Source organism: Colossoma macropomum, unplaced genomic scaffold, assembly GCF_904425465.1.
Source record: "Colossoma macropomum unplaced genomic scaffold, Colossoma_macropomum, whole genome shotgun sequence".
In the NCBI taxonomy this organism is placed as follows: domain Eukaryota; kingdom Metazoa; phylum Chordata; class Actinopteri; order Characiformes; family Serrasalmidae; genus Colossoma; species Colossoma macropomum.
Window position 1 is genome coordinate 9909445 of NW_023494802.1, and position 26534 is coordinate 9935978.

The window sequence follows — 26534 nt, forward strand, 5'->3', positions numbered from 1 at the left end:
TCAGACACAATAGTGTTGCTGGAGTTTTTAAACACTGTGTCCACTCACTGTCCATGCTATTAGACACTCCTACCTTGAAGGTTCACCTTGTAGATGTAAAGTCAGAGACAACAGCTAATCTATTGGTGTACAGTGTGTATTGGTCATGCTCTACTCCTTCATCAGTGGTCACAGGACACAGCTGGCTGGATATTTTTGGTTGGTGGTCTCAGTCCAGCAGTGACACTGTGTTTAAAGGTGTTTAATAACTCCAGCAGCCCTGCTGAGCCTGATCCACTCATACCAGCACAACATACACTAACATGCCACCACAACAGTAATAATACCTGCTCCGTGGTGCTTCTGTGGGGGTCCCGACTACTGAACAACAGGGAGAAAGGGGGCTAACAAAGTATGCAGAGAAACAGATGGACTTAAGTCTGCAATGGGTAAGTAGAGCTGATATAGTCTAACTGTTAAAATGGAATACAAACCAGAAGAGTGTAAGGTCTCAAACTTGCAACTCAGCATTTACAAGTAAGAGCTATTTGCTGGTCGACTGAGTGACTTCAGAATTCATTTAATGTGAGGAGGGTCCCATTCTCAGAGCTATTACACAGACGAAAACAATGTTTCCATGAAGCAACTGCGCATCACTGGTTAATAGAATAACATTAGCAGGATACTAGAACAGCAGGACTAGACCTGTCACTTTCATTCAAATTAGATATACCGTGATCTGCTGTTTGTCTTGATAACTAGTTAAGTAATATAAGATTTTTAAAAAGGCCATTTCACAAAAATCGACAACAACTATGCATATCCTTTAAAAGATTCCAAAATACCTTACTGTTAAAATGATGAACAAGAGCGCTCTTTAAAAACTTGTAACTTTTGCTTCTTTTATTTTCTTACACTATTTGAAAATACCAACAGCACTTTATGCGTTTTTTTGGTACTGTGCCTTTAAAATGGACAAGATACAAGAAAAATAAGCTCTGTTATGAGTGGCTGCCCTGTTTTGTGCCTCATTCAAAAAGCAGTCTGGTCTGAAACACTCGGCATAGTCACAGCGTGAATAGGCAGGACTAAACTGATCTAGGCTGAACAGGTGAAAATAGGTGTAAATGTGTTGGTTCTTGTGACATCACATCACAGAAACCATTTTAAAATGGCCTGTTTATGCAACTTAGTTTCTATATATTGACTGAAGGGGGGGGGTGAATGTTTTGAGACTTTGACAGTGTTAACACATTACTTCAAACTCCCTTATTTTAAAAAGCAAGGGAAATTTTCCATGATATGGGCCCTTTGATAAGAGCACAGGGAGTAGGCCACATTCAAATTCAACCGTACTTGTTGTTAATGACAAATGTGGAAGAAAATCATAATGCAGGCTATAAAAATAAAAAATGGAGATGCATCGCAAATCATTTTAGAACTGTGTCTTGGCACCTGGAAATGAAATGTGCATCAAATCATGAGGTGCCTAGACGTAGTCACCCTCAGCGGCTATCAGGCACTGTTTCTTATTGTAAGAGAATTACATTAAAATATGCATCATCATGCAAAAAGTAGACTAACCACCGCTGATTCATACAAATGATACACTTTAATTGATGGCATTTTTCTATTGAATAATTGAGTTCAATCTAGTAATCGTGACAGGCTTAAGTAGGATGGGGGAAAATTCTGATTTGTTTTAGCAACACTTACCAGACTGCAGCTTAGCCAAGGATGCAAACTGTGCCCAGCTGAAGAACTGCAAGTTTTCTTTTATATCACAATTTATTCCTCTACACTGAAGAGCTTTAATAACTGTATCATAGACTGAAATAAACCAAATGCTTGACAATAGTCTCAAACGGATGATTTTATGCCATTTTGATGGCTCTTTTGAAGCGAGAGTGCTTCTCTTCTTAACTTTTAAGTGATTTAAAGTTATCAAAGAGCTCTTTCAGAAGCAGCGTGTGACCACGTCTAGTCGCCAAGAAGAAATATGCTTACCCTTGAGTGGATTATCTCCGATCATTGTACAATTAGTGGGGGGGGGTGTCACATGCTGCTAAGCAGTTAGTTCCTATGCAATCTCATACTGATGCGCAAATAACTCTCCTAGCACGTGACACATAGCATGAGCGGCGATCAGTGGGATAAATGATTATGGCCGTGTCAGCCTTTTTAGCCCGGTCACATTGATGTGCGCACGTCTATAGGGGGCACACCGCACAGCTAAACTAGCCCTCAAGGACATGCCTCCAAGAACGGCACCTGCTGCTGGGTTTTACTGTTACGATTTAACGAGCAGGATGAATTTAATGGACAAAAAGTGGCCCTTGTTATTTTCCTATGTTGGAGTGATGAAATCCTGTAAGGGTCAAGCAGCGCAATCCATTGACATTACTATAAGCACAATAAAGTCTAATGATACATGAGACTATTGATTGCCCTCCGAAAGGTCAAACAAGTTACTTCCCCTGATAATCTTCAAATCTTTCTAGGAATCCACTAGTGCCAATTACTGAGCCATAACGTAAAGATTTTCACAGGAAGTATCCTCTCGCAGTCCCGTCCTGAGGATGTGAACATAGGACAGTAACACCGTTACAGCTCTTGGCTTAGAAAAGGCAAATACTACTGCTATTACCACCTGAGCACATTTATAACAGGCCAGATACGATCTGGCAAAAAATCTTGTTAGCAGAAGTTAGCTCCTTCACTTTTTGACAGCAGTACCAGGTTTAACTTCGACTGTAATGACAGCCCAGTTAGCTCAGCGTCCAGGGAGGCTTGTCATGCTGCCTAAGCCCAGGTTCTTGGCCTGCAAAGCTCATAAATGCTTAACGCTTCGGCTATGAATGCTTACAGCCGATAGGCCATAACTCCACAAGAGAGAGAGAGAGAGATCTCACCGAGTGAAGAGAAGAGCAGTCGTCAGCACAAGCTGCCTCTCAGAGTTTGTGAAAATGATTACCCTTAAAGATATATAAAGGGAGAGATAAACGCCAATACATACATTATACTCCAAAACAAACAAAGCCACTGGAAGCCTTTCTTCATTCTCTTCTCTCTGACAAAACAGCAAGAGGGAGCTTTCAGACAGTGCTAGAGCGAGAGAGAGAGAGAGAGAGAGAGAGAGAAAGAGAGAGACAGAAAGACACAGAGAGACACTAATAAGCAAGACAGACAGAAAGAGCAACCTAGAAAGAGAGAGAGAGAGAGAGAGAGAGAAATAGAGCATGGGAGACAGAGAGACAATGGAGAGGGAGAGTCATAGACACTAGTGAAAGAGATAGAGGCAACTATAAAAAGAAGAAAAGAGTAAGCGAGAGACAAATAGAAAGAGATGGAGAAGGGGCAGAAAGAGAGACAGAGAGAGAGAGAGAGAGAGAGAGAGAGAGGGTATAGAGAAAGAGAAGAAGACAGCAAAGAAAGAGAGGGCAGAGAGAGTAGAAAAAGAGAGAGAGAGATGGAGCATGGGAGACGGAGAAGGGGGAAGAAAAAGCAAGAGAGAGAGAGACAGGCAGACAGAGAGAGAAAGAGAGAGAGAGAGAGAGAGAGAGAGAGAGAGACAGACAGACAGACAGAGAGTGAGAGAGACAGCGAGAGAGATGGAGCACGGGAGACACAGAGACAATAGAGAAGGAGAGTCATGGACACTAGCAAAAGAGGGAGACAGAGAGAGGCAACTTTAAAAAAATGAAGAAAAAAGCAGGCGGGAAACAAAGAGAAAGAGATGGAGAAGGGGAAGAAAAAACGAGAGAGAGAGAGAGAGAGAGAGAGAGAGACACAGAGAGAGAGAGACAGAGAGAGAGAGACAGACAGACAGAGAGAGAGACAGAGAGAGAGAGAAAGAAGCAACCAAAAAGGATAAAGCAAAAGAGACAGAGTGAGTGTGAAGCGAGGCAGCAGGAGAGAGAGAGAGAGAGAGAGAGTGAGAGAGAGAGAGAGAGAGAGCGCGAGCAAGAGAGAGAGAAAGGGGCGGGAGGCTACAGAAAAAGTGTGGGAGAAGACAGCGAGAGATAGAGAGAGATAAGCAATCAAAGAATGTATAGAAAAACCAACAGACAGGCAGAGAGAGACAGAGGGAGAGAGGCAACAGAAAAAGTGAAGAAGAGGGAATGAAGAGAAGCGAGAGCGAGGTGTTGTGTCTGGGGCTGTCCATCACACGGGCCAGGATCCAAACACCGGGCCACAGAGAAATCCCAGCTGCTGGCTCCTCATTCTCAAGGACCTTTAAAGATCAAAGCAGCGCACATAACAAGAAAGAGGGGCGAGGAGGGATGCTGTGAAGCAGAAGAGCCTGCGTGCCCTTCCACTGATTAAGCCAGAACATCCCTCCCACTGATCCAAAGGAAAAGCGTCAGGCTGGGGCTTTCAGAAGGAGCCTCCGCGAATCGCCGCTTCCATCAGCGCAGCGCAGCTCCTTCCACAGCCTGATGGAGCTCCTTCCCAACCCAGCGCCCCGCTCTTTTCATGTTACAGCTTGTTGCGTGGAAGTGAAGCGTGCCTTTGAGAGGCTAAAAAAAGCTGTGTCCCAGTGGGATGGACTGTAGTCTTTCCAATGGTGGTAAAAACAAAGTGTTGAGTTTTTTTTGTTGACCAGCTTGGAGCGTGACTGTGTTTGACCAGGATAAAAAAGGAAAAAAGAAGGGAAAAAAATAAAAAGATATATGCATGTGACCCAACCAGCAGGATATGACCAGCAGGATACTAAGCGAGTGGAGTTAACCTTCATCTACTACTGTTCCTCAGGCCAAGCACTTAAAAGACTCCCTCAAACAAAAAGTCAAAGACCATAATAGCTGTATTGCTGTCAAACAAAGCTGCCACTAGTGAAGCGTCAAAAGAACAGCCAAAAAATTAGGAAAAAATGAAATATAGTAGGGATGTACTGATGCACAAAGTTCTAACAACAAAGAAATGCTACGCTTTTTTCCCCTTACTATGGTTGATAACTTTTTCAGGAATATCATGGAGTATTTTTAATAGAACTGTGGAAAACATTCCAATTAATGTTAGTATGTCTGAAATCATCTGATATCAGCATTTTATAACATAAAATCTGTCTGAATTCAATTCACAGTGCATATTGTAGCACAACCCTTATACTGAAAGAAAATGAAGTCATATACATACAGCAACAGCCCTAACCCAATCATATACATGAAGAATGAGCCATTTTATTGGGAAACTCTTATCTTCCAGATCTCATGTGTAAAACACAAGGCCTGTGGGTCAGACAACCCCATCTGGCACTCAAAAGTATTTTAATTTTCTATTTATTTTAGCCTGTTTCACAGTGTTCTGCACTACAGTCCCCAGCATGCACTGCAACATAACGTGTGCTCTGATTCTCCTACCCAAACAACAATCTATGGAGCAGCGGTTACACCAAATTCTACAAATTCCACACCAGTCATAACACCAAACACACTAGTTGCATTTCAGCTGCTGTTCAAACAGTATAAACACTTAACGTCAGCTCAGCAACTCAGAAATTCAGCCCAAGCATAAATGAACTTGCAGCAAAGAAAAGTTGGCAGTTGTCTAGTTCAAGCAAATAGACTGAGCTCCTTTAATGTTGAATATTTCAAGTATTCATGTAATTTTTCAAGGTCTACTACAAATACTTTTTTTTACTGCTGAAGTTTTTGCGTATTTTGAATAAACAATGGCCAGTTTGGGTTATAGCTCAACATTAATTAAAAATTAAATAAAACTTTGACACCCCTGTTCTACATGAAGTCTTTGGCTGACTCACGCATTGAGCTTTGCAACAGAACAGTTCACTACAGTGAGCTATAGGTTCCTGATAGTACAAAAAAAAAAATCAGAGAGCTACAGCCATCCGTGGCCAGGAGTCCTAGAGAGCACAACTGGCCTCGCTCTCTCTGGGTGGGTAGGATGGCCCCCCTTCTCCCACCATCACTCAACGCGATGCTAGTCAGCGCAGGCGTCTGTTAGCTGACGTAACAGAACTGGCAGTTGGTGTTTTCCTCCGAGCGCGTTCAGCTGTCCAATGACGTTGCATGAGCGGCAGTTCGAAAACATGCGGTTGCTGGTTTCACAGGTCTTGGAGGAAGCCTGTGCTAGCCTTTGCCCTTCTAGTATTGATAGCATCGTGTGATTGGGGGAGTCCTAACTAGCGGGTGGAATTGGAGACGACTAAAATTGGGGAGAAAATTGGGTGAAAAAAATTTAAATAAATAAATAAAAATCAGAGAGAAATGAATGTTCAAAACAGTGCATCAAAATTTAAAACTGTGTCATTGATACGCCACTCTCTGTTGAGGGTCCCTCATTTGCCATCTTTTGTGCAAATCGCTGTCAATCAAAACTAGACATCCTGTGTTTTTAAACAAAAATGAAGTTTCAAAAGAAATAATGTCTTTTTGGCCAAAATGATACAATGGTTTGAGTCTGTATTATGCAGTGTAAACTCCCAATCACTTTGTCTTCTGTCCTGGAACCTGGGACTGGTCCACATATCACTTGGTAGTCTGTGTCACTGCACAGGGTCAGAAAGACGTTCACGGAGTCATTTTTAAGTTTACATACTAGGGACTTACTAGTCACCCATATAGCAACCATGGGCTAATGTCAGTGTCCAGATATATACCTGCCAATGTTGATGCATAAACAATTATAAAAAGTAGTAATTTGCATGTCTAAATGTTCCATTGTTTCCAGGTACAATGAATACATTACATATTGGTTTGAGATACCAGTCAAAACTAATCATCTGCCTGATGCCAAAATTATTATTATTTTTTTTAATCTGCAAACACCTGTATGAGTAACTGCGCATCCTAATACTTAGATCAGAGTGTTAAGTGAAGTAATTTACGCTATGCATGCATCAATGCTCAACTGATCTGTATATAAAATATGCATACAGCTATAAAGTATTTTTGTATAAGGTATGCATGTGGTATATAAGTTGTGCATATAACTCAAACTGGAATTGGGAATCATTCCACCATAGTTAGCCATGATGAAATATAGTTATTTGGCAATAATCACAAATCTCAATTAATACCCAACTCCCATGTAAGCTTTATGCAAACTCCATAGGGATAGAGGCTTATTTTGTTAGACCATTCAAACAGAACGTTTTCAATATACACTGATCAGGCATTACATTATGACCACCTCCTTGTTTCTACGCTCATTGTCCATTTTATCAGCTCCACTTACTATATAGGAGCACTTTGTAGTTCTACAGTTACAGACTGTAGTCCATCTGTTTCTCTGCATACTTTGTTAGCCCCCTTTTACCCTGTTCTTCAGTGGTCAGGACCCCCATAGACCCTCACAGAGCAGGAACTATTTGGGTGGTGGATCGTTCTCAGCACTGAAAGTAACACTGACGTGGTGGTGGTGTGTTAGTGTGTGTTGTGCTGGTACGAGTGGATCAGACACAGCAGAGCTGCTGGGTTTTTTTAAACACTGTGTCCACTCACTGTCCACTCCATTAGACACTCCTACCTTGTCAGTCCATATTGTAGATGTAAAGTCAGAGACGATAGCTCATCTGCTGCTGCACAGTTTGTGCTGGTCATCCTCTAGTCCTTCATCAGTGGTCACAGGACGCTGCCCACAGGACGCTGTTGGCTGGATATTTTTGGTTGGTGGACTATTCTCAGTCCAGCAGTGACACTGGTGTTTAGAAACTCCAGCAGCTCTGCTGTGTCTGATCCACTTGTACCAGCACAACACACACTAACACACCACCACCACGGCAGTGCTGAGAATGATCCACCACCCAAGTAGTACCTGCTCTGTGAGGGTCCATGGGGGCCCTGACCACTGAAGAACAGGGTAAAAGGGGGCTAACAAAGTATGCAGAGAAACAGATGGACTACAGTCTGTAATTGTACAACTACAAAGTGCACCTATATAGTAAGTGGAGCTGATAAAATGGACAATGAGCGTAGAAACAAGGAGGTGGTCATAATGTTATGCCTCATCGGTGTATCTTTATCTGAGTCAATGCGATGTGTATCATATGCTGTTAGGGTTCTGTTGAGCTCTTAAGACGTCTCAAGAGCTAAAATTTTAAGAATGAAATTAAGTCTTGACCCTAAATTTGAAAATCATACCGCATCTGAAAACATGCGTATCGCTGGACCCCTTGCGCTCTGCTTGCGAGAGAGGAAAGCACTTGTTTCAATAATTAATCCAGCCCAGAATCCATCAATCACTTCATCTCAGAGAGACTGGGAGACAGATACCAATCCTATTTATTTCGAGAAGAGGCAGAGGAACAGGGGTGTGGATTACATACAGCAGCGCGGGCGCACCCGGCCGGCAGCCTCTATGAAATGGAATAATACATAAGCCTTCAGCATGTGTGGCTCGGCTCCCCTGCCATTTGATCCAGAGAGCCGAGAACACAATGGCATTTACTCGTACAATCATGTAAATATTAGGCGCAAAACAATTCACTGAAACAAGCATGTGTGTGTGTGTGTGTGTGCAGAGAGAGAGCACTAAAGCGGGCAATCAGGACCTCCTGGTTCTTTTTTTATCTGGTAAATAAACTAAAAGTCTATTACAATACGGCAACACAAAAGCCTGACCCAGCAGTTCAATACCAAAAGGTAGAAATCTATTTCTCCATCCTCTGAATAACTTCTCACCTCAGTGAACACGAGGGAGAAGGAAGAAGAGAGACGGAAGATAAGAGGATGGGGGGTGGAGGGGGTGGGGTGGAGGGTAGGTTGGGGATGGGGGGGGTGGCGGAATAAGAATCGAAAGAACAAGCTGGGTTCAATTTAGAAGTTCCCACAGGAGGTGGAGTGACCTGTATGTGCTACAATAGAGGTCAGGCAATTTTGAGCAGCACCCCCTCCCCACTTCCCACCCCCTCCTTCAACAGAGCATACAGCAGACCCCTGCCTTCCAGCCGCACATCCAGGACAAAATTGAAAGGTCCTTGTAGCATTCAGGGCCCCAGAATGACCCACAGGTAGGTTCTCATTACAAACAATGACAACTCGACCAGGACTACTCAACTGACCCCCCGCTTGCGAGCCACAGCCGCAGCCATGAATAACAGAACATAAAAGTCTCCAGCTTAGACGTGCCCTGTGGTTATTTTTCCTAAATGCTATGGCTAAAAAGACAAGGTCTGTAAACATGGTACGATGCCCTGACTAGTTCTGCTTATCAGCAACAACTTGGAGCAAAAGATATACAGCCAGGATCGATAGGTTAGTAATGCTGACTGAGATCATAATTAACCGTAGTGGGTGGCTGTCATTTTTTATTAACCCTCTAGACCAGAGGTTCTCAACCTTTTCCTCTTCAAGGCCCACCTGTTTAGAGCTAAAAAGCCCACAGGAAAGCAAAACTCACTTTTGTAAAACAAAATTTTCTTTTCTTTTATTAAATGCTGACACTGACAACCTGAGAAGGCCTGAAAAAGACCAGCTTCCATTTAGTTCAATCACAGAAACCAAATATTGCAATGATATTTGAAAAAAAAAACAAAAAAAAAACGCATACACATTAATAAAGGGGAAAAAAGAAAGGTCTGGCTACAAGGTAGCGAGCTTTCAGAGCACACTTGGACTGTGATGTTATGGAAACAAGAGTAGGGGGTCAGGTCTCGACATGTCTCTTTTGTTTTCATGGTTTCATGTGTAAATGGTTCCTCATTTGAAAGAGTTAAACCACACTCCAGACACTGGGCTTTTGGACTGGGGTCGTCACCAATATCTCCGCTTTGATTTTATTGCTCGCCTGCTGTTATTAGAAGTAGCTTATGCTGCAGAAATGTTTCTGTCTAGAGTCAGAAGTTAAAATAGGCAGATTATGAAGACAGTACCCAGATGACTGCTTGGAGCACTGTGCTGATAGAAGAAGAGGAAAACATGATCTGATGTTGAATTCCCTCGTTTGGTGCGGCACACCAGCAGCTGCGTTGCCTCCTGCCATGTTTTTATTTATATGTCTCTATTAAAATATTTTTGTAGTTTATCATTTGAAAACATTTGATTTTTCAATTATTACTTAAAAGTTATTCATTTTCACCTATATCTTATTAACTTGTATTGCTATCAGCTCACAATGAACTATTGTCCCCCCCTAAGGATAGGCTTGTGGACCACTAGAGGGTGCTTCACAGCCCACTTGTGGTCACTCAGTGATTAAGAAACCCTGCTCTGGACACATCTGAAGAGTTTTAGGTCTGGAGTATTTTGCTTGGCTGGTTGAGCTATAGTTGAATGTCCTCTAAATCCAGGAAAACACTGTGTGATTTTAGAAATTTTGTTCACTTTGGTGACTCACACTGTACATTTGAGTAGTTCGATTTATATACTCACGCTGTATGAAAACATTCTGTCCATGAACAACTTTAAATTAAGCAGTTTTATTTAAAAAAACTTGCTTCAGTGCTGAGCAAAGAGAAACTAAGCAGCGCTGCTAACACTCGCCACTGAAGCTAAAAGACAGGCATGGATGTACATGGTGGGACAATACAGTCTTCTCTACAGGCTATTTTCCCAAAAGATCTTTGTATTGTGTTATATTATACATGTGTCCACCCGTACTGGGGATGCGGTTGTGATTGGCTGTATTTAAAACAGGCTAAATTCAGTGGGAATATGCCAAGGTGGAACATTTTAAGTGACCAGTGGCTTTGTGTCCGACTTCCATGGAGTCGGTGACACTTCTTTGTGCGAGCAGATCCTCCTTCACTGCATTTGTTCATTAGCAAGTGTACATTCAGCTTACGTCACATTGGTGGGTATTGGAATGTTGGTATTGGTGAATTTTTATGAGTATGACACTCGATATCAGTATCGGTATCAACACATCCCTAATTAAGACTGCAAGTGCCTGCTGTTTGCTTAAAGTGTGATAACTGAGAACTGAAATTCATATCATCCCATAAAGCACTGTTTAAAAAAATAATTACAAAAAAAAAATAAAATAAATAAAAAATCGCCAGATATTAACGGCTATCATAATTTTAAGCCCCTAAAATCAGTATCAGTGTCGTTATCATATCAGTTGAGCCCTGCTACTACTTCCAACATTATTTAGTGAAGTTATCGTATTTGGTAACAGCTCTGAACAATCTCGCCGTGTGTGAGCAAAAAGTACTAATAAGTTAACAGGTAACAGATTAACATTTGTCTGCTCATCTTAAAGACCGACTGACTGCCTTTCTCTGTGGACATTTCAAGCCACATGTCATCTATTATGGTTTTTGTGGTCTCATTCTGTGTTTAACGTAACTCAGCAGTAGCAAAATGCTGAAATTGCGCAGTGCTGTGAGTTGCCAAGCGAGTTGTTTACCTTCATTAAAAACAACAGCCTTATTGCGACAGGCTTGTATATAATTTACTGCTAAAATAAAATTACAGTACAAAGAAGCAAGCAGTTCCTCACAAACACAGGCCGGATGGACAGATGCAGCAGCTTGTTATTTTTACGTTTTGAAATAAGGCAAGAATGAAGGCTAAATGCACACCTTCCCATGTAAACAAACAGCGTTCAAATGTTACGGTATGCAAACAAACGCAAGCCTGTTTATGCAAACAAACACAGATTCCCCAGAAGAGGAAGATGGTATTTGAGCCTTAATCTCAGACATGACATTTTTTGAAAAGAAATCAGCAGCTCAACCTGAGGCCTCCACGCACCGCATTACTCATTCCAGTCATGCTCCGGACACCTGCTTGTAAAAACGTTAAAGCATTTCCTCATAGAAAACAAACAAGCAAACATGACCTTTAATTTCCACTGATTGCCCCAGAGAAGCTAATGAACGTCTCGGCAAACACTCGCAATCCAGGCGGGGTAATTTTAATTACGCGCGGTCGAGAGAGGTCCCATTTACATGTTCAAAAGAAGACAAACATTTCATCATGAAAGACTATTGGGTTCGATTAGCTAAGAAATCCCAAACAGTGACAACTGATAAGGAGGGCAGGAGGGAAAAAATAAATGGCTGCCAAAATCCTCTAATTTGTTTGCGTAATCAGCAAAATATATCAAAATGGATCATTAAAAGGTAAATACCTGTCTCTGTGATGGGAACAGTTAAAACATCTTAATAAGAATCGTTCTAATCCATACAAGCAGGCCTTAATCCAGTCTGATGTTCTAATGAGGTCAGGCTATTCTGATGGGGATTGAGCGGAGGCCTCGGCAGCAGAAGCAGAGAAGCTAAGGAAAAGAAGCGAGAGGCGGGGAGAGGTTACCACCCCGCAGAACAAGAATCCCTGGCTCAAAAAAGGCGTGGAGGGACCAATATATCAGCAGTCTGGACAAGCAAATCCCTGCCAAGCTAAATTTTAGTCAGGGATCATGGACTCTGGCATCCGCAACAAGCGCAATATAAAGCAGCCTCTGCTGACATAAAGAAAATATTAAGTTTTTGAAGAAAAAATGGTTGAGAAGAGAGTGTGGCAGCTTTTTTTATAAGATACTACAGACAATCATTACCTCGAAGGTCAAACCCTGCCTGCACTGTGGTCCGCTACGGTCACTCAAAGCATTCTAACTGTAGCCTTTTTGCAACTGATTCTGACCAGTGCACTGAATCACTATTAACTTACCGAGAAAGATGCACTCTCTGTTGGTCCACATTACACTTCATGTGTTTCAGGATAGCTGTTTTGTCTCTTCTGTAAACTGTAAGCTGGCTAATTCTCAACATTTTTTTTCAGAATTCAGTATTTTGACAGAATTACAGCTTTTCATTACATTTAAATGTCATGTTAAATGCATAGGAGTTCAGCTGGATTATACAGTACTGTGTAAAAGTCAGAGACCAAACTTTATTTATTTCATTTCCAGTCAAAACGGCCATTAACTACAAGTTATTCATTTACCATAGATATTTCTGAGGAGTTTAGCTGTAAGATAATCTGCTTGCATAAGGAAGAGGAAAGTCATAGGAAAATAACTTAAAAAAACATGAGTTTCCATAACTGGAGCAAATGGGATACCTACCAACCTTGATAAACAGTACTCAAAGCTTTTAGAAAGGAGAAAATCAAAAAAAAAGAAAAAAATCCACAGGTGTTTCTGTCCATCCTTCCACTGTGAGAAGACACTCAACACTAGGGGTCTGAAAAGATGTTTAGCTGTCAAACAGCCCTTACTGAGAGAAGGAAATAAACAAAAAAAAAGTTTGCAAGTCAAACAAAGAAGCTGCTGGTATTCTCAGAACAATGGACAGTCCACCCCAGAGTCCAGACCTCAACATCACTGTATGTGTTTGGGATTACTTGGATCATGAGAAGCAGAAAATGCAACCAACATCTAACTCTGAACTTTGGAGGTGTGTAAAAATATCCATGCAGAAAGCAAGACCTCCAGAAAGACAATTCAGTTGTTGAAGCTTCTGTTAAATATATGTTTTTTGCTTTTTTCCTGATGCTGTGAAACCTGAAACTTGTACTTAAGCCATAATTTATTTACATTCCAGTCAAAATGGCCATTATCACTGAGTTTTCCGCAGTGCTGTATGGAAGCTTGCATGAACTCACATATGGGGAGCTTACAAGGGACTTGCTTTGCATAACAGAATACAATCTGAGATTATATCTGACAAAGACACAATAACACTACAAAAATGAGACCTGGACTAAGCTATCAAATATGAAATTTCAAAAGGGAAACTTTTAATAACTTTCCACCTGAAATGTGCATACAGCAGCAAAGATGGAAGCCCACTAAAGCCTACTATAACTTCAAGTCTGAGGAGTTTGAAGGATCTCATAGAAAACGTGACAGGAAATCAATAGCCATCTTCAGCGTATAGTGAGTGAGAGAAGACTGGTCCAGAAATTTTGTATATTCAATTAATCAATAACTGAAAAGCACTGAAGAGGCAGGCCTTCTCGTTAAGGGTGTTCAGAGCAAAGCAAGACAGAAAAAATTCCATTTATCCATCAGTGTACGAAGCACTATGGCGGATTACAGAAATGATGCTTTTAAGTGCTCGGCTTCACTGGTAGTGTTAGTCTGATGTACCTGTGTTAATTGCATTGCTTGATAAATCACAAATGAAGGTAGTGAAGAAAAAGAAATACTGCATTATAGCAACAGGTTCTGCACTTATCATACCTTTTCAAGCGTGAAAAATCTGAAGAGGAAATAAGGACTTAAGTGTCAGGTCAGGATTTGTGTAATATAGGAATTAATGAGGCACGCCCTGAAATCCCACTCCGGGCATATGAGTCTCATGTGGAGACTTAAATCTGAAGAGTCAGGATTTGCTTAGTGGTGATACACTCTTGTAGATTTTCAAATTTATTCCTGAAAACTTGTTATTGGTGCATAACCCAGCTCAGGATTTGACCCCCGGAGCATGAAAAAGCTCAGGGCCCCTAGACTACGACACTGATGAAACATCTCTAGAAGTGTTACATGATGCTCCTTGCGGCGGCATTAAATCTCTCCATTCAGAACGAATGCGCCACTCCCTAAAAATACAGCACTTTTGATTGTGCTTAGGAATCTGTGGCAAAAACATACAGCATAACGGGGGAATAAGATTTCTCTTTGTGCGGTGGTACATCTCTCATAGTTTGGACCAACTGGTGCTATAAACTAGTCATTATATCTACAAGGATGGAGGACAGAATGTACAAAAAGGAGTAGAGCACTGAGGAGTAACAGCAAGAGGGGGCGGGTGAAAAACAACAAAAAAAGGGAGGTGAAAGAAGAGCCGTAAAAGAGCAAGCTGTCTTCTCACAGAGGCTTATCCCAGCCGGGAGTAGGGACGGAAGGTATACCAGTATACAAGTGAATAAAGTGGATTTTCCATACTATCAAGGATACTATGAAAGGCCAAAAAAATGGTAAAAAACAAATAAACCCTGCCCACAAAGCCCCACCCACATAAAGCCATCCCACAAACAACTTTTCAAGAATTCTTATAACTCAACCAAATGAATTTGGAGAGCTTGGAAATTTGATAGAATACTAACACTAACAATAACAATTACCATAGTAGTAAAAAAGTATTTAGTATTGGCTTTTTTATCATCTGATATTGGTAAATATTGTGCTGTAAATTTGAATTCATATCTGGCCAAAAGTGAGACTAGTAATCAGATGCAGATATAAGGTAGCATTTACCTACTTTTGACCTCTCACCAAGTCCCCCAGTGCATAGATCAATGTGACAATGCTCCTTGGGATGCTCAAGATGCACTCATCTTCATAATACAGACATAGAAGAATGTACCGCTCACAATAACCCACCCCCAGTAAATGGGTTTCACAGGCAGGTACCTCACCTCTCCTGAGAGGGATCGAGTTGTCTGCGATTTGGTAAGGGGAATGTAGTCATTTCTGTCCTGGTGTGCCAAACTTCTCTCTTTCCGCTCTCTCCTGCCTCCTCCGTAACCAGAACCCTCTCCCTGGACGGTGCCACCGGACGAGACTGTAACTGGAAGATTACTCTCTCTCTGCCCACCTCTCTCTCCGGGCCGCTCCAGTGCCATGCGGGTCCTCTGCAGCACCCCACGGAGAGCGGAGGCATATTGCAGGCAGGCACCATGCCGTGCCAGTGTGGGCTGGAGAGGATTATTCTTGATGACAGGGCATTAAATGTGTAGTAGGCCTTTGTTGAGCTCTTGCATTCCCTGGTCTTGCTCCGGTTCAGGGCCGACCCATAGCTTTCGAGCATTTCTCAGGCCTTTAATAGCCACTACTCATTAGGGCCTGGATGTCACACCAGCTTAGTTCCTCTTCCTACCTCTCTCACTCCCTTCCATGAAGCTCCTTCCTGGAGATCAGCGCTTTTTTGGCACTCGAACTGACACTTCTCAAACGGGCCACCACAAGAAGCTTTTTTATGACACTCCCTCTCAGCTCTGCTCTTGTGACATAAATCATTATTCTTGAGTCGGGCCCTGTTCTTGCTTACGACAGCCCAAACGTATTTGACACTTCAACAGGAAGATGGCCAGTTCCAGCATAATGGAGTGCTCTCCTCAAAATGGCACGGGTGTGACGAAGTCATTCCGAAAGCCATTTCCAAGGCTCCGGCTTTCCCGAGCTGGAGAGGTAACTGGGTCTGTTTGATCTCGAAGGGATGGAGGATTAATGCCCTCCCTGTGTGGTGTCCTTCTCTTAAAAAGATTTTCATCTCAACAGGAATGTTCGGCAGAATAGAGGTCATCCCCCAAGAGCAACTTCGAGGGGCAAAACGAGCCAAGAAGAACCGGGGAAGAGGATTCTGGAGAGGACACTTTTCCTTGGCTTGTTTCAGAAACCATTACATACGCAATGCAGGCATGAAGTGTAATGGCATGTTGGCACGTTCCAATCTACAAAACTGACTGCATGCGAGCCTAAAAGGAAAGAACTGCATGTTTTTGGACTGATATGACAGCTTTAGTTCTTCACAGTATTTTCCACACTAACACAGAATATCTCTGATAATCTGTAGCTAACTTCTTTTACTCAATGTCATCATCAGGTCTTTTAGGTCGTCCCTATAATCAGCCCCTACGTTCCATCTCAGACTCTGGTATACTGTTGCTGTTTTTTTTTCTTGCTTGCGATAAATGAGTATGGTGCTGTGGTTGTTCCTGCTAAATGAATTGTCAGGCTCTGGCCCAGATTTCTTCCTAATCTCGCTTTGACAGTTTAAAAGCTGAGCACAGCGTGCATGCGTATCGCCCGCTCCCACTCACCCCATTCTCCTTTTCTGCTTTCTCTTGCATTTTGATCACATCGGTTTATCTAATTTTCCAGTAAATGCTTGAAATGTATTCCTGCACACTTTCTCTCCGTAAACGTACGCGAGGGGATTGGGGAAAATAGGATTGAAATGGACGGATTGCCATGGCCATGGCTTTCCTCTGCGCATCTTCAGGAGCAGCAGTAGAGTGGCTAGAAGCAGGTTCCAGTGCACACATAACCCCTGCACTGCACCGGCACCTTGACCTCCCTGCTCTGTTTACACACAGTCTAGAGATATAATCGGATCTCATTTAGATTCCACAGGAATTATGGAGCACTGCTCAACACAATGTACAAGTCTACAGATCAGCCAAGATCAGAATCAGCAGAGTTTTGCTCAAAACTCAGAATCAGCAATTGGCCAGTTTATTATTTTTACTTTGGCGGATCTGTGTGACAATTTTATAAAGTAAATAACGGGTGTCAGGTAAGTGCACTTGTGCTGTACTTGAATGCTGCTGCCACACCTGTACCAAAATGTTGTAGCATGATCATACATGACCCACTGTGCTAAACAAAGTTGTATTTGATATGTTTTTTTAAATAGGCAACTGGTTTAAAATTTAAAAAATCTAAATGACAGTTTGGTCTAGTAAAGAGAAAATAATGCTGTACGTATTGCTAGCTTGGCTAGGAGAAAATGCTGGAATTGTACTAGTGTGTTTAAGGTTTTCATTTACCCCAACAGTTTAAAAAGGCTAATAAACATCAGCCAATTTGGCACTAGGGAAATTGCAAATCAGCCATAAAAAAATCATGATTGCTGCATCTCTATGCATCTTAATGATAATAATAATGATACACAGTGTCACTAATGCAAAGCACCACTCTTATGAGGAAAAAACCCTATGCCAATTAACTGGAGTGCTAATAATGCCCCCTTGTGAAGAATCTTCAAACTGCTAAATGTGAGTGAGTGAGTGAGTAAGTGAGTGAACAAACTGCCAGCCAGGTCTAACAAGGGCTTTGCATCTAAAATGCTGGTGTCAAAAAGGATTCTTTGGAGTGAACCATAGTTTCCCCAACTCTAAACCTAACATTAACCCTAATCCTGGAGGCTCACTCTTCTGCACATAAAATTTTTTGCCTGCTCCCAACACACCTGATTCAACTAATTACCTCATTGACAACCCCTTACTGAGTCAGTGGGTCTAAGCACTAAAGCACTAAATATGCAGGGCAGAGGGCCTCCAGGATCAGGGTTGGAAAACGCTGCCAATGGAGAACCGCATTTGGTTCTCTAAAGAACCTTTTAATGGAGGGTTCATTGAAAAATCAGTTTTATGAAAAAGATATGTGAGTGTAAAAAACTTGTTTTTAAAGTGTAAAGAGCCTCTAGATAACAGCAAAGTTCTACACTAATAAAAGATGTTTTGTAGGACCTTGCGTTCAAGCCAAGAAGCATCATTCTTAATTCTGAAGAGAGAGTAGGGTGAGAAAAGAGATCTATGATCTGTTGCATATGCTGCATGTGGTGGCGATATTTTATCGTTATTGTGATAAATTGCTTCACAATATGCTTTTCTGACCATATTGTTCTTAAAGAACACAGCATGTTTTATGATAAAAAAGACCACATTCAGACCTGTTGAATTGGATTTAGTGCAGTGCTGTATGCGACTTATTGAATAAAAAGCAATGCATTCATAGTTTTGACATTAAAAAAAAAACATTGATCATTAAAAAAAAATGCATTTTTTTTTATTTTTTTTTTTTTATGATCAACTTCCCAAGAAGACTTCAAGGTAAGAGATTGCACTGCATGGTTAACCTAACACATTTTAGCATCATCGGTTCCAAACAAAAACAATGGCCCCTCCTGCTTCCGAAGACGTGTTAAATTTCAAGCGGGGAGAAAAACAAGGCAGCATTAAGCATGCAGGACAAGCAGGAGGAATATGCAGAGAATAAATGAGGTGTCACTTTCAGTAAGAGTCACACAATCAGCAGCAACGAGAGACTCCTTAATCCTTCTCAGCCTGCCATCAGTGAGTCACTCCAGCCCTGGTGTCTGCCTGGCGCACATGAAAGAGAAATGCCCTTGGTTTTTGGGAAGGTTGACTCCCCTCCTTTCCCATGCAACACGCTCTCCTGATGCACGCCACATAAGAATTAGGCATGCCTCCGCGGCAGCCTTCGCACAGCCCGCTCGGAGCCTCTGCCACTGATAGCTGACATTAATCCAAAGGGCGCTTGACAACATATTAAATGCTCTTTAAAGTAACGCTGAAAATACTACTGGGTTTCTCCTTCTTTATGAGGCGTCTGTTGTGATTTAATTTCTGTAATAAATGACTTGACACACTGTACAAAGCCGCAGCCGCCAGCGGTTCACTTCTACAAGTGCCGACATTTTCCAATCAATTTCAAAAAAACTTTAATTAATTTTGACTGCGAGCGCAACACCCTGGGTCAAACAAGTTACAACATCGTCCTCAATTAGGAACTCGCTAACTGATTGTTGGGAATGCTGTTGCCTTTTTTTGCTCTCCCCTATCATCACAATCAAGCCTACAACAGTTGGTTGACAATAAACAACAGGTTTATATATATGGTCTGAGTGGATCAGACACAGCAGTGCTGCTTGAGTATCTAAACACCTCAGTGTCACTGCTGGACTGAGGATAGTCCACCAACCAAAAATATCCAGTCAACAGCGTCCTGTGGGCAGCATCCTGTGAACACCAATGAAGGACTAGAGGATGATTAGCTCATACCACAACAAAGGAGATGACCTATCGTCTCTGGATTTACATCTACAGGGTGGACCAACAAAGCGGGTGCCTCTAATAGAGTGGACAGTGAGTGGACACAGTGTTTAAGAACTCCAGCAGCACTGCTGTGTCTGATCCATTTGTACCAGCACAACACACACTAACACACCACCACCACGTCAGTGTTACTGCAGTGCTGAGAATGATCCACCACCCAAGTAGTATCTGCTCTCTGAGGGTCCATGGGGGTCCTGACCACTGAAGAACAGGGTAAAAGGGGGCTAACAAAGTATGCAGAGAAACAGATGGACTACAGTCTGTAATTGTACAACTACAAAGTGCACCTATATGTAAGTGGAGCTGATAAAATGGACAATGAGCGTAGAAACAAGGAGGTGGTGTTATGCCTGATCGGTGTATATATATATATATATATATATATATATATGTATATATGGCAATTTCCACTTGATTCAAACTGACAGGTTTTGTACACAATGGAAATTAAATCGTTACCAGACTTTCTGAAGTCTTGGCCGTTGCATCATATTACATGGGAAGGAACATGAACAGCTGCATTTTTCCTTCCCGAATTTGCATTACAAAGCGTATATATTAAACAAGAATGCACCTGAGCTGCAGATTATCTCCACAGGAGGAAAGCATTTCTGATCCTGACAAGATACACAAATAGTCAGAGACCTCAGCTTTCAGTCTCTATTCCGGTATTGTCATTCATTTCCTTACATGGCAACCCCCCCTCCCACCACAACCCAATAAAAAAAAAGCAAGGTTGTCACTCCATAAAGAATACGCCGAGGGATAAAGTAGTGTATTCAATTCATAAATATCCCTTTAAGAGGGCAACGTCAGTGATTTGTCACTAGGGGCTTTTGGCAGGGCTGAAATTGATGCGAGAGTGACATGTGAGTTATGTAGGGGGGCTGTGGCAGGCATTATGATTTCCAGGGAGGCGAGCTCACCCACCACAGCACTCCTCATCCCTCCTTTTAACAACCTTCGCAGCAGAACAGCATTAATTAAAAAAAAAAAGTAGGAAGTGCCATTTAGAAACTTTATGATTTATGAAAAAAAAAAGCTACAGGATGGACTCCTTTGTGTTGCGTCCTCTGATGATACTGCTGCCTGTCAGTTAATGTGCCAAAGCAACAGATGCGTCACTAGAATGTATTAAAAATGCAGCACGAGTATGCAAGGAGTTTATGAATTTCTTCAGAAGAATTTTCGACGATGGCAATCATTTCAAATCCCCGCAGCTTTAAGCAGCTAAGTAATGTTTAGTTTCAGTCTCTTGGTCAGCCAGTGCGTGGGGGGAAGAGCCACGGCGCACAGCAGGCTGAACATGAACAACAAATAAAATGTGAAAATCAAGCAAAAAACGCCGTCTCGTTTCCATTAAACGATAAAGTAGCTAGACTGAGGGAAATCAACTAATTTAAAACGGCTGGCCTGCAGGTCAAGGACAACTGGCAAACTGCCTCTGTGATTTTTCTTCACCCAGTCGCAAAAACATAAACAGCGCATTTTCATTCTCAGTGCAAAGAAATCTAAGAGCCTCCTTATCTTCCCTTGTTTGTTTGATACATTGTACGTGAAATACCTTCAGACTTTGATAAAAGGCACCTAAATTGCATTTTCATATGCAGATTATTAGGTGGATGCGCCCACCCGTCCCCCACCCCCCACCCCACACTCAGCAGTCTGTAAAATAGCATGCTGACTGCAACATTAACCAGATAAAGCACAAGAGATTTATATGTCTAATTCTACTACAAGGCACATTTCATAGCGATTCATCTTTACATTTTTAATGTTGAGACTCGAAAATACCCTGACTCTGTCATTCCGAAATCAAATTTGACAATGTGCTGAAAGTACTGGGATACCTCTGTACATCTGCAGAAACATTCTCCACAAGCACAAAGAGACTCGACATAAAACACCACCAGGGAAATCCATTCTGAGGAAAAGACAAGCAGTCTTAAGACAGCATTCATATTCCAGCCCAAATAAAGAGAGGAAAGGCACCAAGAGAACATCTGACAGGTTGTACTAGCACAACTAAAACCATATGCTACTGCACGGCATAAATAACACACACTCTATTTATAGCAGTCATAATCATTCTGAATAAAAATGGTCAAAAGCAGATGGCTGAGAAGGTTATACTATGTAGTTCAAACTTGCAAACTGCTATGCAGAAATGTAGGAAGAAGCTAAATCTGAGCAGAAATGTACAAATGTCACTGCTATACATTTGTAGAAGTCCACCTATAGTGTTCACTGTGTTTACACTGTGCATATCTTTGCACACAATTAATAGGGTATATACTGAACCACAGTTCCACAAAGCTCTTACACCTAAACAATGATGCATTTGTGCGTAATATGACTGCAGGGCAAACTTTCTGTTCAGATGCATTGCTTAAAATAAAAAAGACTTGATTTCTATAAGGTCAGCAACAGTAAAAAAAGACGGCAGCAGATGGCAGAGAGAGAGGTGACCTTACCTCATTGGTGTTCCACCTGTGTCTCTCTTTTGGCAACGAGGAGCATTTTGGTAGACATTCAAGCAGCTTTTTGGGCAGGTATATTTTCAAATGTCCGTGTTCATCTGAGGACACAAAAAGGAGAACAATAAGCATGTCAAATATGTGAAATGTGAATCATAGCAGAATAAAAACACGAGTATGAAATTTATAATGACTATATTTTAACGGCACCACTCAAACAGGACTAAAATATTCTCGCACAAGCACACTAACCCAACAATATGACAATTTGCCATCTTAAACGCAGTGTATACTGGAAAATTAGAACGCATAAATCTGCTTTAAAATGGACAACAGACATTTCAATACTGGTTAACACCATTTACTTTTATTATACTAATACAATATTAAAACAAGTCATCGTTTAATCATGTTTTCCCTGGTGCTTATAAGGAGCCGGTGCCAATTTCTGTCTCTACATCAAATTTCCAACAGTGATTATTAACTTCAATACATAAAATGTGCACACTGGTTGCAAATGTGCAAGATTTAACCCCTTAATTTCCACATCTGAAATGTTACATTTGAAATGGTACAGCCAGTATGTTCTCCGAGCTTGAGCACAAATCTAAACCAAATTTTTCAAATCGATGAAATCCGACAGCTAAAACATGAGCTTATCATTTATCATATTAAATGTATCATATAAAAGTCTTTTTGTCACTGATTTAAAAAAAGCTACAGAAAATTACAAATTTAATGGTGAATACAAGTATCAGAATGATATACAATCAAAAAAACCATGTTCATCCAAGGTATCAGATATTAAATTATTTTAAAATGTCACCAATCTGTGTCGTTTTTACTATGGATACGCCAATATGGGGGTTCTAATATTTTTCATATACATATCAGGTAAAACTGATACATAAATACAACCCTGTTTCCAAAAAAAGTTGGGACACTGTACAAAATGTAAATAAAAACAAAATGCAATGGCGTGCACTATATTTAATTGAAAAAAGTACAGAGACAACATATTTAATGTTGAAACTGAGAAATTTTGTTTTGAAAATTTGTTATATAAGTTGGACAGGGGCAACAAGACTGATACATTTGTGTAATGCTAAAACACCTAAAAAAAAAAAAAAACTCTCACGACTAATTAGGTCAATTGGCCACAGGTCAGTAACATAATTGGGTATAAAAAGAGTATCCCTGAGAGGCTGAGTCTTATAGAAGTAAAGATGGGGAAGCATTCACCACTCTGTGAAAGACTACGTAGGCAAATAGTGCAACAACTCAAGAATAACATTTCTTAATGTAAAATAGCAAAAAACTTTGGGATTTCATCATCTGCGGTACATAATATCATCAAAAAAATCAAGGAATCCAGAGAAATCTCTGTATGCAAGGGACAAGGCTGAAAACCACTATCGGCTGACCATGATCTTTGGGCCGTCAGGTGGCACTGCATTAAAAACAGACTGTTGTAGTAGAAATCACTGCATGGGCTCAGGAACACTTTTGAAAACCACTGTCTGTAAACATCCACAATTGCAACTTAAAACTCTATCATGGAAATAAGAAACTATATACAAACAGGATTCAGAAACATTGCCGCCTTCTCTGGGCCCGAGCTCATTTAAGATGGACTGAGGCGAAGGTGAAATGTGTCCTGTCCTAAAAAATCGAAAACCAGCATCCGTAATGGGATGGAGGTGCATCAGTGCCCATGGGAAGGGTAACTTGCATATCCATGAAGACACCATTAATACTGAATGATATATACAGGTTTTGGAGCAACATGTGCTGCCATCCAGATGACGTCTTTTTCAGGGAAGGCCTTGCTTATTTTATCAAGACATTGTCAAACTTCATTCTGCATGTATTACAACAGCATGGCTCTGTAGTAGAAGAGTTAGGGTGCTAAACTGGCCTGCCTGCAGTCCAGACCTGTCACCTATTGAAAACATTTGCCGTATTACAATACCAAAAATACGGCAGAGCAGACCCGGGACTGTTGAGCAGTTGTAATCCTATATCAAGCAAGAATGGGAAAACATATCACTTTTAAAACTGCCCCGTCCCAACTTTTTTGAAATGCGTTGCTCACATCAAATTCAAAATGGGTATTTATTTAAAAAAAAAAACAATAAACAATAAACATTTGATATGTTGTGTTCGTACTATTTTCAATTAAATGTAGGGTTTAAAAGATTTGCACATCATTGAATTCTGTTTTTATTTACAACTTTTTTGGAAATGGTGTTCTATTTCTAAAATGAAAAACATGGGACTAAATCTACTTGGATTAGCATTAGAAATATAACATATTTCTGTAAGGTTACAAATGCAGTAAAATGAATAAAATGCAGATATTTAGTGCACCGTGCCGCCCGCAGTGGGTAGTGCTGTTGCCTCACAGCAAGAATGGCCTGGGTTCGATTCCCGGCCGGGCGACCAAGGTCATTTCTGTGTGGAGTTTGCCTGTTCTCCCCGTGTCTGTGTGGGTTTCCTCCGGATACTCCGGTTTCCTCCCACAGTCCAAAAACATGCAGTCAGGCCAACTGGACATGCTAAATTGCCCCTAGGTGTGAGTGAGTGTGTGATTGTGTATGTCTGTCTGTCTGCCCTGCGATGGACTGGCGACCTGTCCAGGGTGTATTCTGCCTTCCGCCCAATGACAGCTGGGATAGGCTCCAGCACCCCACCGCGACCCAGAAGGATAAGCGGTTTAGATGATGTATGTATGTATGTATTTAGTGCAGTAGCCCAGAATCATCTACGCGTTTTGCTTATCCAGAATAAAATAAATAAGTCATCAAATATCAGTATGATCGGTCAAATGTAAACATCTATCCAATGCCAGTATGTTTTTCTAAAGATAATATCTGCCAAAACCGAAATGATCTGAAGAACATCAAAACCAATTATTGTTAACTTTTCCATATCATACAAAAATAATTTGTATATTATTAAATGCAGCAATAAGTTGGCAAGAAAATATGAGAAGCTGGCGAGTGGGAAAAAAAAACACATACCCGTCTGAGATTGAAAAGTTAGCTGTTGCCTTTTGGTATATTTGGAAGAAAGTCCACTTTCAAAGGCTTAAGGGAGTGATGGTAAGCTTTATTAAGACTTTAACTACCCAATAAAGTCCACAGCCATCCTGATCCTGACTGCAAGGTAGAATGGTAAAAAGCACAAATGCCAGTGAGGGATAAAAGAAAAGGGGAACACAATTTGTTCAGAGGGCAATTAAGGCAGGGCTATACATCAGGCTTTCTATTCTAACCCTGAGCGTGTGCTTCTCTCTGATGGCAAAGGGGCTTAGCAGTCCAGTCCAATCGCTGCCATTTGCGCTGACTGTTTTACGGCAGAATATCTAAATTATAATGATATTGTCTACAACTGTGAATTGAGTCCAATTATAATCACCTTGTTACTATCGTCTGCCAATTTCGCATTCGTCTCTCACCAGCACCCACTCGCCCAACACTCACTTCCAGCTCCAATAAAAACCTCACGGGGATAGCAAATGTTGGGATGGAAGATACATAAACACGCTGGTTATCAGTACAGGATGATATGATTCAGAGGATTCCTTGTTTAATAATGTTAACACCATAAATTGTTACCCTGTCAACAGCACCTCCTCTAGTTCATATCTTAGAGAGGCCACATCCTACACTTCTCTCATATATTTTTTCTTCTGAGGTTTATGTGGATTTATGTACCAAATATTTAATCTTTACATGATTAAATAGGCTTTTGTTCATTACAGTGCCTTCAAGACTGACATATATAAATGAGCTCTATTCTGATTGGCTATCCTATATTGCGCTTCATTCAAAAAGCAGTTCTGGCTAAAACACTTCAGCATGAATGGGTGGAGGTAAACTGCTGTTTACATACCACATCAAATGCTTATATACTTTTTTCACAGTAGCCATAAAATGTAGTTTCAGCCTCCTCATTTAAACTATGCACTTTTTTAACACTGATGGACAATTTATTAGTGGAATTGTGTATAATTTGCAAAAAAGCAACCAAACTATTTGTTTATTGTGGCAGCTGTTTGCAATTTTTTTTTATATCAAAGCTGCAGCTGTGCTCTTTGTTTTGTCTCAGCACAATCGTCTTTGTGTGAATTTTTGTTACAGCAGGGGGTGCTCGTCCCTCCCCTGGCACTGCTCATTGCTCACTAGCAGCTCCATAGAGTCATAACAGTTCACACATAGACAGCCAACAGTTCTCTAGTAAATTTGATAACAGATTTTTTTTATTTGATTATATTTAAACATTCAAATTGGTTTCCATTCCACTGGTGGAATAGTCACTGCAGAAAATGAGGCCTGCAGAAAGAAGCTACTATAAAAGTGTGAGGAAAATTTGATTTTCCATGATATGGACCCTTTAAAATATAAAGCAACATTGGCACATTACAATTATTTTTAATAAAAAAAGATGTAGATTCAAAGGTTGTATTCAAAGCAGTCCAGGAAAGTTGTCAAACAACTTTTAAAAAGCAGACACACAGACATTCAGCATTAAAGTCTACGCCAACATGTCATACATGTCAAACTTGGTCTCAGTGAAC

General features: G+C 41.0%; 1 protein-coding gene across 1 annotated transcript in view; it reads right to left on the reverse strand.

Moving 5' to 3' along the window:
- Window positions 1-26534, reverse strand: part of camta1a (calmodulin binding transcription activator 1a) — a 586491-nt gene that overhangs the window by 537556 nt on the left and 22401 nt on the right. Inside the window, exon 3 of the mRNA XM_036591027.1 lies at window positions 21950-22053. Within this exon, the coding sequence (XP_036446920.1) occupies window positions 21950-22053 (104 nt within the window). The remainder of the gene's footprint in view (window positions 1-21949; window positions 22054-26534) is intronic.